Here is a 15,376-nt window from a genome sequence, read left to right as displayed (position 1 = left end):
CATAGATATTTGCTAACACATTTCTAGCAAGCTTTATTTGTGAGAATTTTTAACTAAACGCCTTTTAAATTAATATTTATTATGCAATATATAGTTTAGGATTCCTGTATTTGGATAATACAAGGGACCAACATTAATTTTTAGAATTGAACTTCAAAGTTGCAGTTTGGAATGGGATCTGAATTGGTAAAAATAACTGACATTACGAATGTCTTTGTTTATTGCATCTCTTTATTGATACCTTAACTGCACCTTCAGTAGAGGTTGACATGAAATACACAATAAAAATTAAATAATACGTGTAATAACACAAAGTTACCACAAAATTTCCATATTTGTGTTTCTATTTATATCCTTGTAAATAACATGGTAGATACATATTAAGTTTGTGAAAACCTGGAAAAAGTTGTTAAGAAATACACTGACAGTGAAAGAATATCCATTAGTGACAACGGCAAACAAAAGGTATGTGATATGTGAATATAATAAAACAATTCATTAGTTATTCCCTTAAATATTTAGAGTGTATGTTGTTAGAAACAGTGTTGTTTACTGTTCTAAGATTTACAATGGTTTCAAGGAAAACTCATGCAATCAACAAAGTCAAGGGGCGAAATGTTGACAAATTCAATGATGCATAGACATTAGTGAAAACTGTTTTATATGACAATGAACATGAAAACACTAAGAAGAAAAGAGAGAATTCCAACTTATGAGATTTCATGAGACTGAAATATTAATGATAGCAATCTGTTGCAAACTATATAAAAGAACTCAATTTCTGTGACAGAGGGTAGCTTATCAATAATCTATACAAAATCACTTGTGGAGGCCTCATCAATGTAGACAATGGTTCTGCTTGTCATAACTGATGATACAACTTAGAGAAGCAAGGAAATGTCTATAGAGTCTGGTTACAACAATAAGTCATCAACACCATCCTGTAGTCACCATCCTGCAGTCAGGACAAAGTTTAATCCAAGTGATGGTATTGTTCTCATGATTCTTTTGTCCTTAAAATGAACTTTTAATTTTCCTGACAGTTAATTCCAAATCCCTATTTAGCATACTGAGTGCAGTAGGATTGTCATTTGAAACCTTGGCTGGAATTGTAGTTTGGTTTTGATTATCTATCCAGTACTGTAGCCCAAGATGTTTTCTTCATCTGCAAATTCATTGGCATTGCCAAAACTAACACATAATAGTAATACCCCTTCTGGCCCATAATGGACTCAAGCAAACTTTGCATTCCATATGGTACCCAGCTTCACCTTGCACATTGTGTCATGCAAAATTTGCTTTTCTCCATTATGTGCCGGGGGGTGGGGGGTTGGAGGGGGGTGGGGGTTGGTTATATTGTTGTGTAACTATCAGACCTTGTCAGGCTACATTCTAACACCTTCACGGATGGGTTGTAGTGTGGTCAAGCTCTCTATCCATGCTGGGTATTGTATGCAAAAAGTAACAAAGCGAAATATGACACTGATGGGATTAAGTTGACAATCATGGAAATGTATGGACATCTACAAATTAGGTGTTGTATGCTGAATGATACAATACTTGAGAAAAAGAGACATGCATCAATGCCAATAAATTTCCTTAGAACAGATAGTACACACAGATGTTATGAAAATGGCAAAAACAACACAATGCTGAGAATAAATATTGAAATGTCATCCACATAGATAACTTGTCTCAGTCAAAGCTATACAGTAAATTGATTCAGTTCCTTTGTCATAATGCAATTCTGATTCTCTGAAGCCATACATTGATGCATCTTCAACAGCCGAGTCAAGCAGAATAATGTTCAACATGTTGTTGTAGCTTTGCATTGCAAAATGCCAAGCTGTTAATGCTCAGTAATTTTTTACTCATTGATTTTTCTGATTAGCTTTTTATTTTGACTCGCCTGGGCAAGATTTATTCCCTGTGGACCGCTAAATTTTCCTCCTAAAATAGTGATCGACAGCTCTACATTGAAAATGGAACTTTGAAACAAGTTAGGTATGCTGGATCACTGAGCCAAGGTGTACTGAGCTCAGTTGTTGTATTGGTATTGCATGGTCAAGAAAATATGGAAACTGCGTAGATAATGCCAAATTGTGAGACATGCTACTGGTATTTCACTGACAGTGTTTTCCAAGGTCTTAAGCAGTTACTCTCTAATCATTTACTGCGTATCCACTCAGAGACACATTGCCAGATGAGAATAACAAAGGTGGTGTAGTACCAGGTATGCCGGAAAATTGCCCTGATGGATAACTGCTACTTCTAGTTATTGTTCCATAGCCTCTGTCAGCTGGTGTATTGTTGATGGGAGTTCTTGGAAGTGACGGAATATCGTAGTGACTGAAAATGACAGCATTGATAGGTCATGTGATACACATACAACATGAAAACTTATACGTGAATACTACTAAAGGAAAAATAGGGTCAATAACACTGTGGTCTCATTACAACAATGTAAGAAATTTGTCTTTGATCAAAAATATTACATACATGTATGCAGTTTCACAATTATACATAAAATGTAGTGTTAGATAAATTATAAATAACATAACATGTAATACATTTAAGATGGAGCTGCATGTTGCCAACACAGTTTTTTTCAAAGCAATATTTCTTATCAAAGATGATGAGGAAACCCCCTCATACTATATATTTTTAGAAAGCAGAGACTCTAAAGTTTAGTATGGTAGCAGTAGTTTACTGAAGGATGAAGTGGGTGTATATTTGGGGTAAAAAACCTCAATTTTGGTATTAATGATAAAAATTGATTTAAACAAAAAATTTGAAACTATTTTCTGAAATTTAATATTTCACTTGAAACAAGAGTATATGTAGAAAAAAACAACTATTTTACTTGGCATTATCTATCCTCATTCCAAATGATTAAAATCATGATAAACAAAATTTAAATGCCTCTTATTCAAAAGGTAAGAACTTTATAGCCAAACAAAATACGTACTTTGTTATGTAGCATTCAAAGAACATAATGTGAAAATTTCAGAAAATTTGACCCAGCCAGAGTGGAGTTAAATTCTTTGGAAGTTTTGAAAATGGGAAGAAAAAGAAGCTAGGAAATTAGGTGATTTGCATACATTTGCATAAATTAACGCTTCTGAATCACGCAACTTACAACTGCTTGACAAGCTAAAAGGTGAACCCAACCAGTATTTTAATCTTGGGTCAAATTAATTAAATTGAATGAGTTTTTGCGAAAAAGTGATTTTTGAGCAAAATACGCTGTGTTGGGTGCAGCACCCCCTGAAAGAGACTGCCGGCAGTTTTTAGTCTGCTTCTTTCCAAATACTTAGTTACAGTTAAAACTACTTTGGTAAGGCACATTTTTGTATTGGGATATGATAGATATCTTAAATCTTAGTTCAAGGATAGAGAATTTAGCTTGATTTGGTCTATGTCTATTATTATTTTCTTGTAACCATCATTCTAATCACTTTTTAAGGGAAAGCAAACTTTAGCTGAACTGATAATTTTGCTCAAGCCTATTCTCCTTGCTTATCACAGTCTGAAAGGAGGGTACTTCATTTGCATGCATAATTAGGGATTTAGTTCAAATTCGAACAGCGCCCTCTAGCCAGTGAGTGACGGTTATGGCATTTTTCGCCAGAATTTTTTCCGCAGATATCTCAGCCTTCGTTCAGCATCCGTCCTGTTTCCAGTTAGCGGCTGAATTGTACTCTTAGTTAGTGTTCGCCGATGATTTTTTATGGGGTTTTATCGATTCGTTTTTGCGTTAGCCTTATTTTCATGGTTTTCGAGCGACCGAAAATGCCGTTCACTAAACACTGCCGCAAAAGCATATCCAAAGTCAAATTTCTATGAGAAGTAGGGAGGGGACGTATCTTGAGTAGGTCCATACGATCTGAAAAATCTCAGTGGCTTAAGCCTCCGTTTTGAAATAAGTCTCGTTGAAGTTGACTATGCAGCGACGTTCATGTGTTAAATCTAACATGGCGACCTACAGCGCAGCGTGAGTGTACACGTAAACTCTTTCAGCTCTTTCTCGGTCCTCACCGGCTAACTTGGCAGATTTTTTCGGTTCTGTTTATGTTTTCAATGATTGTGACGAGGAAGCAAGACTGCAACCTTGTGTTACCTCACTGGCCAACACAATCTGCCTGGCTGGCTTCTCGGTAAAGTCGTGGACAGTGCAAATGGAAAAAAAAACACTACGGTGACAGAAGGGCTACGTTTAACACTATATGCGGCCGTACACGTAGTATAGTGGTAGACACCCGTCGTACTGACTAGCAGTGCTGTTTCGTTTATGAGTGATTTTTTCCGTTTTGCATTCTATTAGCTAGCAAGCATACAAAACTGTAGGAAATAACATCGACTGCAAAAAATCTCCGTGGATAAATACGGCTACTCTGTATCCCGCACACGAGTACGTGAATATAGATGCGGCTAGAATGATAGCCGGTAAACAGCTGCGCGTTGCGGCCATCCCTGCTAGCATTACCGTGCGTGCTCGAACTAGACTGGCACATTTTATAACTCATGTAACTAGCAAAAAATTTTTTTAAGTATTGATGGTCATAATGTGACATTAATTAAATACTTTATTTATATATAACATCAGTGACCCGAGATTATAGGAGTAAACTTTGAAAAAAACGAAAGATTAATCATGTAACACCCGCGCCGTGTGAACTACAAGTGGTTTGGTCGCGGTAAACAGCGTGGAGTGTACGTAGCGTAACGGGTGTTCGTATACTCATAGACCCTCGAGATCTACGTATACAGCGATATGGTAACTGCATGCCAACATTCAACACTGCCGCAAATACATGTCCATGGTCGCACGGTCATGAAAATTTCACCAAATGTTGATAATAGTTAAATGAATATTTTCTGAAATTTTCGGCTTGGCTTAAGACCTCTAAGGTCATTATCGAGCTGTTTTAACGAAAAAGGTGAAGTTTACTTCCGCATTTGGCGGGTCGACCTCGCCACCCACTTTGTAGCGATTTAAATAAAATCTTCTCATCTTTTGTGAGTTTATCCAAGGAAAATAGATCATTAGTATGTATGCTACAACTGAAAGCAAAAATTATAGTTCTAGCTATTGTACGTTTTGCTGCACGTCGATATTTAAAGACCACCCTTTCGCCGTATTTTATCCCGCACTGCAGTGGCGGTAAGCGTAACGAAAACGAGGCTGTCTAACACGAACTTTTATGCAAATTTCATAGGCTCCTTTCAGACTGTCACGGCATTCATTTTTCTGTCCTCCTTTTGGCAGTGACTGTACTATTTCCAACAGCACTATTTTAAGATCATCTCAAAAGTTGATCCCAACCTTATAGATATCACTTATGCAGGACAATTTACTTACCCTTAATATATTTAGACATGTCCATACAATTAATATTATGGATTGTAAAAACTTGAGAATTTAATAAGAGATGCATACAGATTTACATCTGTGAACAATGAGAAATAAATACACTTTTTGTACTGATTTGAACAGTGGATTCATTCCTTGATGGTTTCAGGAAATGAATTATGAAAGAGATGTGCATGTATAAAAGTTGGTGAATTCTGACAAAGCTGAATATTTTGAGCCAATACATGAACCAAAGTGTGACCTACTTACATGTCTCTTGGTGTGTTACTTTTTGATAAATCATCATCACTATCATAGCGTCTAGGATTATCAAAAAAATATGCCCGACTGTCATGGTAACTGTGACATGGACTGATGCCAGGTGATGTCTAGAAATAAAATAAAGAAGCAGAAAATTTATCAGAACAAATTGTTAAACTATCCTTTGATAGTGAAGTCCATTTTGATTGATCAAATTTTATAATGAGTGTAATCATTAAATCAGAGCCTTTATCTGAATGATTTGTATAGTGCTTTGTTTGTGAGCCATCATTACTTCCAGGGGATACGTATATAGTATCCCTTGGAAGTCTTGGTTCTGCTTACATTCTGTAGTTCCTAAATTGTTTGATTTCTCTATGGAAATCCAAGCTTTTATGCCTCAAATTACCCATGATGCACTGTAGAGTCTGGTAATGGATTTTAGGCATGTTATCAAAAGCTTTCCTAGCCATGGATTTTCCTTTATCACTGTGCAATGTATAGTAACAGTCATCTTATCCCTGTCTGCAGCTGTGACACTGAAAATAATTGGGGATTTCTATTACCAATCATGACTATGGCACTTTGTTTACATATTTCTACCTGTATTTTGTTTGACAACTTGACTCAGTTCATTGACTAGCAGACTTGTGGTAAAGGTTCTTGGTAGCTGACCAACATGTTTCATGCTAATTTTCTCTTCAACATATAAATAGGAAACACATAAATAGAATATTTATTTATTTATTTACCATTTATTTATTAATTTACAATTCATATGTGCAATATTTTAATAACAATATTCCATAGACATGAGGCTGTGGATTTTTGAAAAAAATCTATCTTGTGATTTGGTGCAAAGAATTATATGCCTAAAAGTATGGGAAAACTTGTGTCTTCCATTCAACTTCCATACGGTATATGTTGTCAATATAAGGCACCTATGGCATATGAGCTAACTGTATGTAAATAAAGGAAAATTAAGACCAAGAGTTTCAACAACTCAGCTGTTGATGGTTCATGCACATCACCTTCTGCAGTTGATAGATTGATAAATATGTCATCTCTATGTTAGAAAGGAGTAACAGCTTTGATTTTCTGCTGTTTGAGCGTTTCTAAAGAAAGTGTCTTTTTTCATTGTCAATATCATCTTTAAGGTCACTTTGACATCAGAGCACAAACTGGGAAATCCCTTTGAGTTAGCAAACCAAGGGCAAACCAATGATTTACTTGTCATGACTGCATGTTTAGAATTTAGACATTGTCACAATTGACACATGTGACATGCGGCTTGCTTCATTGTTGCTATTTTCATTTGTATCCCTTAAATGGGTATGCATATAAAACCTCCTTTTGTTTTGTGTTGAGTGAATGTGAAATACTCTCTTCCTTTGCTGACTATTTTTATTATGGAATGTAAAAGTCAGGTTTTACAAGACTAAATGTAAATGCGACTTTGTTCAAAATGTTGTAAGCAATGTCACAGGTCTTGGACAGGACTAATTTCAATGTTGTTTGTCTTTTTTACACCAAGTTGAATTTGTGGAAAATTTCATTTGATCCCATGAAATCTCATAATATACGGCAATCAAGTTCAAAACAACTGTCAATAACCTGTTTAATTTTTAATCTTCACAAATTAACATCTATATTCAGCTATAGATAAGCATTGAAAAGATGACACACCTAAATGGAACTTCTGAAGATTATTTGACTTGTAATAACAACTTAGGCATCCTTTTTACTCATTTCAGTTTGGTAGTTGTGAACTGTAATAGTTGGTGTCACTCATGCCATTGAATAAGGACATTCTGATACACTGCTGCAAACCCTACAACTTGAACATGTCATAGTGATACCATAAAAAACAACATAGTACTTACAATGATAGGTGATGGTGCTGGCCTTTTGACTCTGAAAAATATTACCACAATCAGTGTTGGAAGGAACTCCCATACAAATAAAACCACTCCAAAAGTGATGTATTTAAAGCCTTCCAATGTCACTGCATCAGCCTGAAAAATGGAGAAGTGAAATTAATAAATGAAATGTATTTTCCTCAGTGTCTGTTACATATTGATTGCATATCACAATGAAGTAAGGTGAAGGAAACAGCATTAACTCATGAATTAGCCATGTCTGCATAATTGATATTGTCACTATACTTTGGCTTGTTTTGGCAATTACAAGGTACATTTACTTTGAAGATGCTTACACGGTAAATATGAACTGCCTGATTGTGCAGTAAAACAAACCAGGGTAGGGCAGTATTTTCTCTAGGATGCACAATTTAGAATCCCCCTATCTAAACAAATCCCCCTCAAATAATTACAAACGCGTGACATGTTGCCCTTCTACAATGAGGTTTGAGATTACAATTTATGTAGAGCATTTCTAGTAACATTGGCATCATTGGCCAGTGGCTAGAGCAGTGGATGCACGATCAAAGGATGGTGAGTTCAAGCCCCGGCATGGCCATGGTGTTGTGTCCTTGGGCAAGGCACTTTATTCCTCATTGCTTCTCCCCACCCAGGAGTGATGGGTACCTGGTAGGACAGTGGTTGTAATGTGTGCATTTAGCTCTGCTGCACTTATTGGCTACATATGTGAGCTGTTGTTTGCTCCCCAGGGAGTTGAGTGGTATCAAAATTAGACCCAGTGACCAGCGGTAATAATAATTGTAAAGCACCTTGATCACAAGTACTTGTGGATATGTGCGCTGTATAAGAACCCATTATTATTATTATTATTATTATCATTATTATTATTACTACAGGCTATGATGTAACATCATAAAGTTGATGTAATCCACTGTCTGTAACCACATTAGGGTGTGATACAGCTGAAAGACTATTCACTAGAGTTTGCCTCTAGATTACAAAATTGTCTTTGAATGAAAATGAATGAAGTGTGAATGGTTTGTGTAGGCTTCTAATTTAGTCAACATTTACTGAATGGAAAAAGTAGAGTCTTTTATTTGATTTTTGACTAATGCTATAACCTTAATTTTCAAATACTGTGAAAAAATCTTAATTTGCACAACTTAAATTTGCATAATTTATTATAGTCCCCTCAATCAGAACCAAATCACCTCTCCCCTCTAAATTTTCAAGCAGGGGTGACATGAACTCCTTGTGCATGTGAGAGAAACGGGAGAAAAAATTGGTAGGGAAAGGTATCTATGTGGAAAATTCTCTTTTTTAAGTCTCATGATTCCATCAATACGATTTTAGGCTCTGAGTCAGTTCAGAGAAAAAGATGTTTTGACTGGAAATGAGACATGAAGTCCAGGGTCACCAAACTCCTTTGGACTTTGAATGTCACTAGGACAAATGTCATGTGATTCAGATAAATATGAAGCAAGCTTGAATCTTTTTGTGGAAAATAAGTCAAAAGGTCACCTCTAAAGTTTGCAAACTGTACAGTTTCATTTTCTTTGTCACATACTAGTATCTGGCAAGTGTTTATTTGTCCAACTGCAGATGATTTTGCCTAACAGAGCCAGTACAGTACATGTATACCAACATCGATTATTGTTTTTTGCTTTTTGATTAATGTTTTTGCTTGATTATTTGTTTTAACTTGACTAACAATGGATAAAACTAAACTCCTGAAAGGCACTTTTGGCAATCCCTGGAATCACCTTTGTTCTAGTCTGCAAGCGGATTATTGAGGTGTGATAGCCTTTTGTTTTCCATTGAAATTGTAATCGAGTAAGTAACTTTTAAGATGAGACAATTTGCTGCCAATGCATGCCTTTAAAAACGAGACTTTAAAACAATTCAATCAAAAAAAATAAAACATTGTCCAGAGATATTTGCCCAAGTGATCATCACACCATTTTGAAGAAAAGTTACTGAATGGTCTTTGAGATATCTCCATCTACGGCATATACCGGTAACATATAAAAAGTCATGGCATTTGTATATTGTACCTTTGGTCTGAAGGACTGAAAAGCTGCCTCTAACATATATTATATTGGCAAATTTTATCATCATCATGAACATGAGCTCATCTGTGTTTGTTTGTCAACAATTTCTTCTTACCTGATCTGATACATTGATCCACATATATCCAAATGTTGGTACAGAAAGGGGACTGACTGCTATTAAATTATATACGGCTCTTGAAACATAAAGCAATACAATAAAGACACATGCTGTGGCAGCTTGACAAACCGTTGTACCCTATGGGAAATATACAACAAACAGAAAGAAGTGCTATGTGGAATTTCTGACAACAGGTTTAGACCACATTAGATAAGCATTATAGGTATCTAATGTGGTCTAAAAATATCAAAGGCTATTTGCACATGTAGATGACTATCCTATAGCTACTTGCTGTGATAAGAGCACAGCACTTATTAGCCTTTGTGCATAGTGTCTATCATCACTTGGCTAAGTCAGCCGGCATTGTCCCACAAAGAGGATAAAAAATGCAGCTATTGCACACTGACACCAACTTTCTCAAATTCATTTTCAATTTTTCTGAGCAGAACTCCAGCTGACAAAGGGTTTTTAATACAGATTGAACATTAATACAATATCATTATTAAATTTTCCTTACAGCTGTGAGAATGAATAATATGAGAAAACAAAAGTTACTGCAGGTTACAACCATGTAGTCTCAACAGGTAAGGGCCTTATAATCAGCCATGTTTCAACAGTTTGATGTGTTAATTTTCTAGGTGTCTTTGAAGATCCCATATTGCTAAACCTCTAAATCAATGCCTGAGAAATAGTAATGGCAGTACACCATGAACATCCAGGTCCTAATTCCAGATTTTATCCTTTAGGGACTAACAAGAAGGATTCAATATTTCCAAACATTTGAGATTGTTAATAATGAATTCCTTACCACCTTCAGGTATAGTTTTTAAATTAACACCAGTGAATACTGATAAATACTCATGAAAAAATAACAATTCAGGGGATCAAGAACAAGCAATGAATATATTTTTGTACAAAAGTTACACTTGATCATACTTGCCCTGATTTAAATATCAAAATTATCAAAACCATACACAGATCAAAATAACATAAAGTGAATTCAGAGGAGATGATACTGGAGCAATTTGTACTTGAAAAGAGTTTAAACAGAGTGAAACTATTGAATATCTCTTACCCTGGCTTCAAGAAGAACATTAGCTGATGATGATGTACGTGCAATTTTCCAAATACAAGCAGATAAGGCTATTGCTACTATAACAAAAAGGAGTCCATTTATGACGACTCTTGTTTCTATCATTGTCGTCATGGTTGTGCCCTTGTTCAAGCTTATTACAATGGCACATGACAAGTTCATGGCTAGGAACACAATGACTGCAAACAGCACACTGATCCGAAGAATCAGCTTCTGTCTTCTGTACTTTCCAGCCTCATAATGTATTCTGAACACCACCTGCAAAAAATAAAGCAACAGCAAATTCATTTATTCAAAATCAAAGATATTAACACAAGGTTAGCCTTGACATAGAGGGATTATTTCTACAATGAAGAGCAGAATTTGGCATTGATTATTTACAAATAGATACAAACAAATATCAAATATGCAGGGAACCTTAACAATTTATACTTTACAAAAGTATGCTTTCATCCAAAACAGAATAATGGTTGGGTTCCAAACATGATCTCGAGACTGCCAATCCAGACATGATTACCAATGTCTGTTTTACCATAGTAATGTTTGTCAAGCCTTGATGATCATTTCTTCACCTCAGAAATTATGTTGGAAAAACATACTATATATGTTGTCCACTCAAGTCTTTGAGATTTCAGCAGATAAAGTGCAAACGTCAATAGACTAATTCACTATTGGATTGGAAAATCACTTGTAATTAAGAATCCTGAATAAACTTATTCTGGTTCTCTCACACAGTACTGATTGTTGTCAAAGACAATGAATATGCCATACAACCATCTTTGCTGTTAAGTTTTGTTGAAATACTTCATTGATCGTAATTCCCAAATATTGCCGAGCATGAATATTTCTTGATGTCAATGCAGAATCACAGTATCACAGTATGTGTAGATACAAGTTAAGTTATTAGAATAGCACATACAGTCTAGGGAGCTGATCTAAAGTACTATATGTACGGTAGTAGTATTGTTACAAAAATGTATACAGGAGCATTAAAATTGGTCACAAAATGTATCAGTCTGTGGGATATTGACACATTGAATTTCAAATATAGGTAAATCTAGGGTACTTTGTTTCTTTAGCACCAAAATTTGCACTATTATCCCCGATTTTTATTCTTGATTTTTAAGGTGAGCAGTTCAAAGTTTCATTGAGGAAAATTTGAGCAAAAAGTTTAAGTCTTTCACTTTCAAGGCACAAACTACCTTAATTCGTGTTTTAATGTGTACTTAGCCAGTTTACAACCGTGTGATGAAAGTCAACACTTTTAAATATCCAATATTTAATAGTAAACAGTAAATCCTACAGAGAGTGTCATTGTGGTCCATGGTGGTGGTGATGGTGATGATATAGAGAGAAAGGAATAAGAGGAGGAGAAAAAGGGGGAAGACGATTGTAATGATAAATAGGATGAAAATGTTGGTGAGAAGAAGCAGTGATAGAGACTTTCTGTAATTCTGTAGTTTTTTCAGTAATTGTAGAAGGAGTAACAGAGACTAATTCAGTACTTTCTCTTGGTTTTCAGTGTTTTTTAATATGGACAGTACTGGTAGACAGGTAAATGTTACTTTGATTTCCAAGTCACTTTACCAGAGTTCCCCATGGTACAATCAGATTAGGGGATAGTAGAAATGTTATTGAGTTCCCAAATAATCTACCGATACTCCAAAATCTTAGCAAAAACATGGTTTGGGCTTTTTTGTTTTTTGTTTGTTTCTTCTTGGTTTTTTTTTTGTTTTTTTGGGGGGGTTGGGGCTAGGGGATTTGTACTGTTGTTGTTTTTTCACTAATTATAAGTAATTGCAGTAGCAGTGAGACAGATTTAGTACTTTCAGGGTTTTTTGGTCATTAAACTACATGTACTTCCTTCTGCGTTCATTTTTTTAAATATCCCTTGTATTTAGCGCAATATAAGCTGAAAAGTAGGCTATTTTATAAGTATGAAACAAAGTTGATAACTTTCTTTTACATAAGTTATGTTTGGTGATTCTGTTTCATATACTTTGACAAATTGTACATATTTTATGTGTTTTTGAACTGTTATAGAGCAAATGTTATCATGCATTTGATAGCATCAGTACAGTCAGAACTATAGTGCCCTATCTATACATTATTGTGGATTTTTCTCAATTTTCCCTAGGCAATTACAAGTCCTTGCTTTCATACTTTCACATATCAACACATTCAAAATATTGGTTGATTTTTCAATGACCTTGCACAAACAAGCACAAACAATTCATGCATAAAAAGAAATGGCCCTCCCTAAAAAGTGTCGCAGGAAAAATGGTGACCCTTTCCCATTTGTGTCCAGGCCCTATTAAATAAAAAAAACACAGCAAAATTTGCCATACAAAATTGTCAGAGAACGATTGTTTTTCTTCTTATTGGAAACTTTTCCTTTGACAACAAAATTATTAAGTTTGCATTTGGTGTCTTTGCCATTTTGAAAGAGGCTGTGTTTGTCCTAAGATTGATACACAGTCACTCCCGTGGTTGATGCTTGTTTGCTGACCATGGCTGGTACACACAATAATTTACACATCAGTTTCAATAAAGCTTTGAACCATAGACCGTAGAAGTGAGATTCTATGGTTTATGGTTGCATCTTGGGTTTATGCATCAACACACGGTCCCTCGACAAACAGTACCTCAATTATCAGATGTCTAGATCAACTATATTGGAAAAATGCCATTAATTTGTTATAAATAGACTCATGCATGCAATATATATTCTTTAACTTTTTGGCTTGATGCATTTTCTGACATGCAATGTGTGTGGAAGGACTAGGCTGCAGTGCTAAAGCCTTTGATTTGCCCTGGACGTATTTATATGAAGGGGTAAGGGACGTCATGGGCTATACCAATGCAGTTAGTAACAGAGCTGCCAGTAATTTCAATTCTTGCTGTCACTTATTCAAAGTGATTATATCAATTAACATAGCTGCAGTAAATTTATTGGATTCACGGTATGTAGAGGGACCATGAACTAAGGGCCATTTGGGACAAGTTCAACTGCTGCTTTTGAAGCTATAACTGTACTAGCTGAAAACTTGTAGCTCTACAGTGAGGTTTTGGTGATTTTTGGTTTTTGAGACCTCACTCACTGGTAGTGCTGCAATACCAAAGATCCTATAGACTGGTAGGTGCGACATCAGTGTAACACCCATTTATACAGATTTCTGGACGACTGGACCCCAAACCGACTGGACCCCAGTCAACTCGACCCCAAGTCAACTTGACCCTACACCCTGAACATGGTTACTCTACCCATCAAACCGCATCCTGAACAACTTTACCTTCTAAACATTATATCTGTTCAAATCATTTGTGATTAATACCCACTTGTGTTGAGAGTTATTCCGTTTCTTCTTATAATTTGTGTATGGACCCACATTCGTACTTAATCAACCCCCGTATTAGCCTAACTGCGGTGCTAGCTTGCTGAATTGGAACCTATACATGTATATACTATCACGCTAGTTCAGGTACAAAGTGCAATCTATCCTTATTTTAAGATTCCCTTACACAACTTTCACCAAATTTTCATGTTTACATGTATTAAGCCTGTTCGCCTGTGCAATGAAATCAAGAGTTTATTTATGGGTTGGTTTTTGATTTGCGTTCATCACGTGCCAGAAGAACTGCTAGTGGATCATAACCTCAAAAATGCAACTTTAGAGTGAAATTGATTGGGCTATAAGGTGCTTTGGTAAAAACAAGACAAAACATTTAGGGTCCAGTTGACTTGGGTAAGGGGTCCAGTTGACTTGGGTAAGGCATGGAGGTTGATAGATAACATTATCGTTTTAAGTTTACTGTGAGGAACAATTGTTATCGAATACTCACCTGTGCAAAGTAGACAACCAAAAGGCAAAGAGTGACAAATTGTAACACTGCCGGACAACAGTAGAGCAACCAATACCAAAATACGTCGAGATCGTTTGCAAGTTCACAGTTTTTGAAATAGAATGAAAACAGCGTAGTCCTTAGTCCTGCCCATGCTAAACATAGAAACAAGAAAATGTCTGATAGCTGAACCGTTTGTGTTTGTAATAGAGAATGAGAAATAATTGAATGTATATGAACACAAACAGAAAACCATATAGCGCTGTGTACACGGCGGTCAAGCCAAGTTGAACTTCGGGCAAGAAAGAGGGACCCAATGGCTCTTGAGAAGGCGTGCTCTCTAATTTATCTTCAAAAGACAATTGTTCCTCGGCTGTCATTGTCATGTCACGAAAACTTCCATAGTTGATCGGTACAAGGATCACGAAAACACGACACGAAAGAAATGGCGGACGATGTCACAAGCTGCGCGTCAGGTGACTTCTTCCACCAGTCATGTGACCAGAGTGTAGTCATTCGTTTTCACATCACTTCTGGGTCTTTTTGCCCGTGATCTGAATATCTTTTCTTCACGAACTTGACTTTGCTGTGTGAACCGGTGCTTTGCTGTCTGTTCTGTGCTGCTTTGTCTCTATGTTTAAAACAATTGACTATGTATTGCGAAATTTGACCTACTGTTATTGGATTATGGATGTGTATACATGTAGTATGATTGTAATTATTATGATTCCCACTAAAAGAATACCTCGAGGATTCCCCGGGATGATTCAATTCCGG

The 15,376-nt window shown here is 36.0% G+C and overlaps 1 protein-coding gene across 1 annotated transcript; it reads right to left on the bottom strand.

Annotated features, from left to right (window-relative positions):
• Positions 1-213: 213 nt before the first annotated feature.
• LOC139144551 (G protein-coupled receptor 137Ba-like) lies at positions 214-15,102 on the bottom strand. The gene is given in 7 exon segments (XM_070715258.1): positions 214-2,349; positions 5,624-5,742; positions 7,498-7,629; positions 9,661-9,801; positions 10,739-11,014; positions 14,600-14,775; positions 14,778-15,102. Coding segments are annotated over 7 exon segments (1,239 nt in total). The 5' UTR covers positions 14,986-15,102; the 3' UTR covers positions 214-2,162.
• Positions 15,103-15,376: the final 274 nt, after the last annotated feature.

This window comes from Ptychodera flava, chromosome 11, assembly GCF_041260155.1.
Source record: "Ptychodera flava strain L36383 chromosome 11, AS_Pfla_20210202, whole genome shotgun sequence".
NCBI classification, from domain to species: Eukaryota; Metazoa; Hemichordata; class Enteropneusta; family Ptychoderidae; genus Ptychodera; species Ptychodera flava.
Note: the sequence above shows the minus strand (reverse complement) of the source record. Positions and strands in the feature narration are given on the sequence as shown.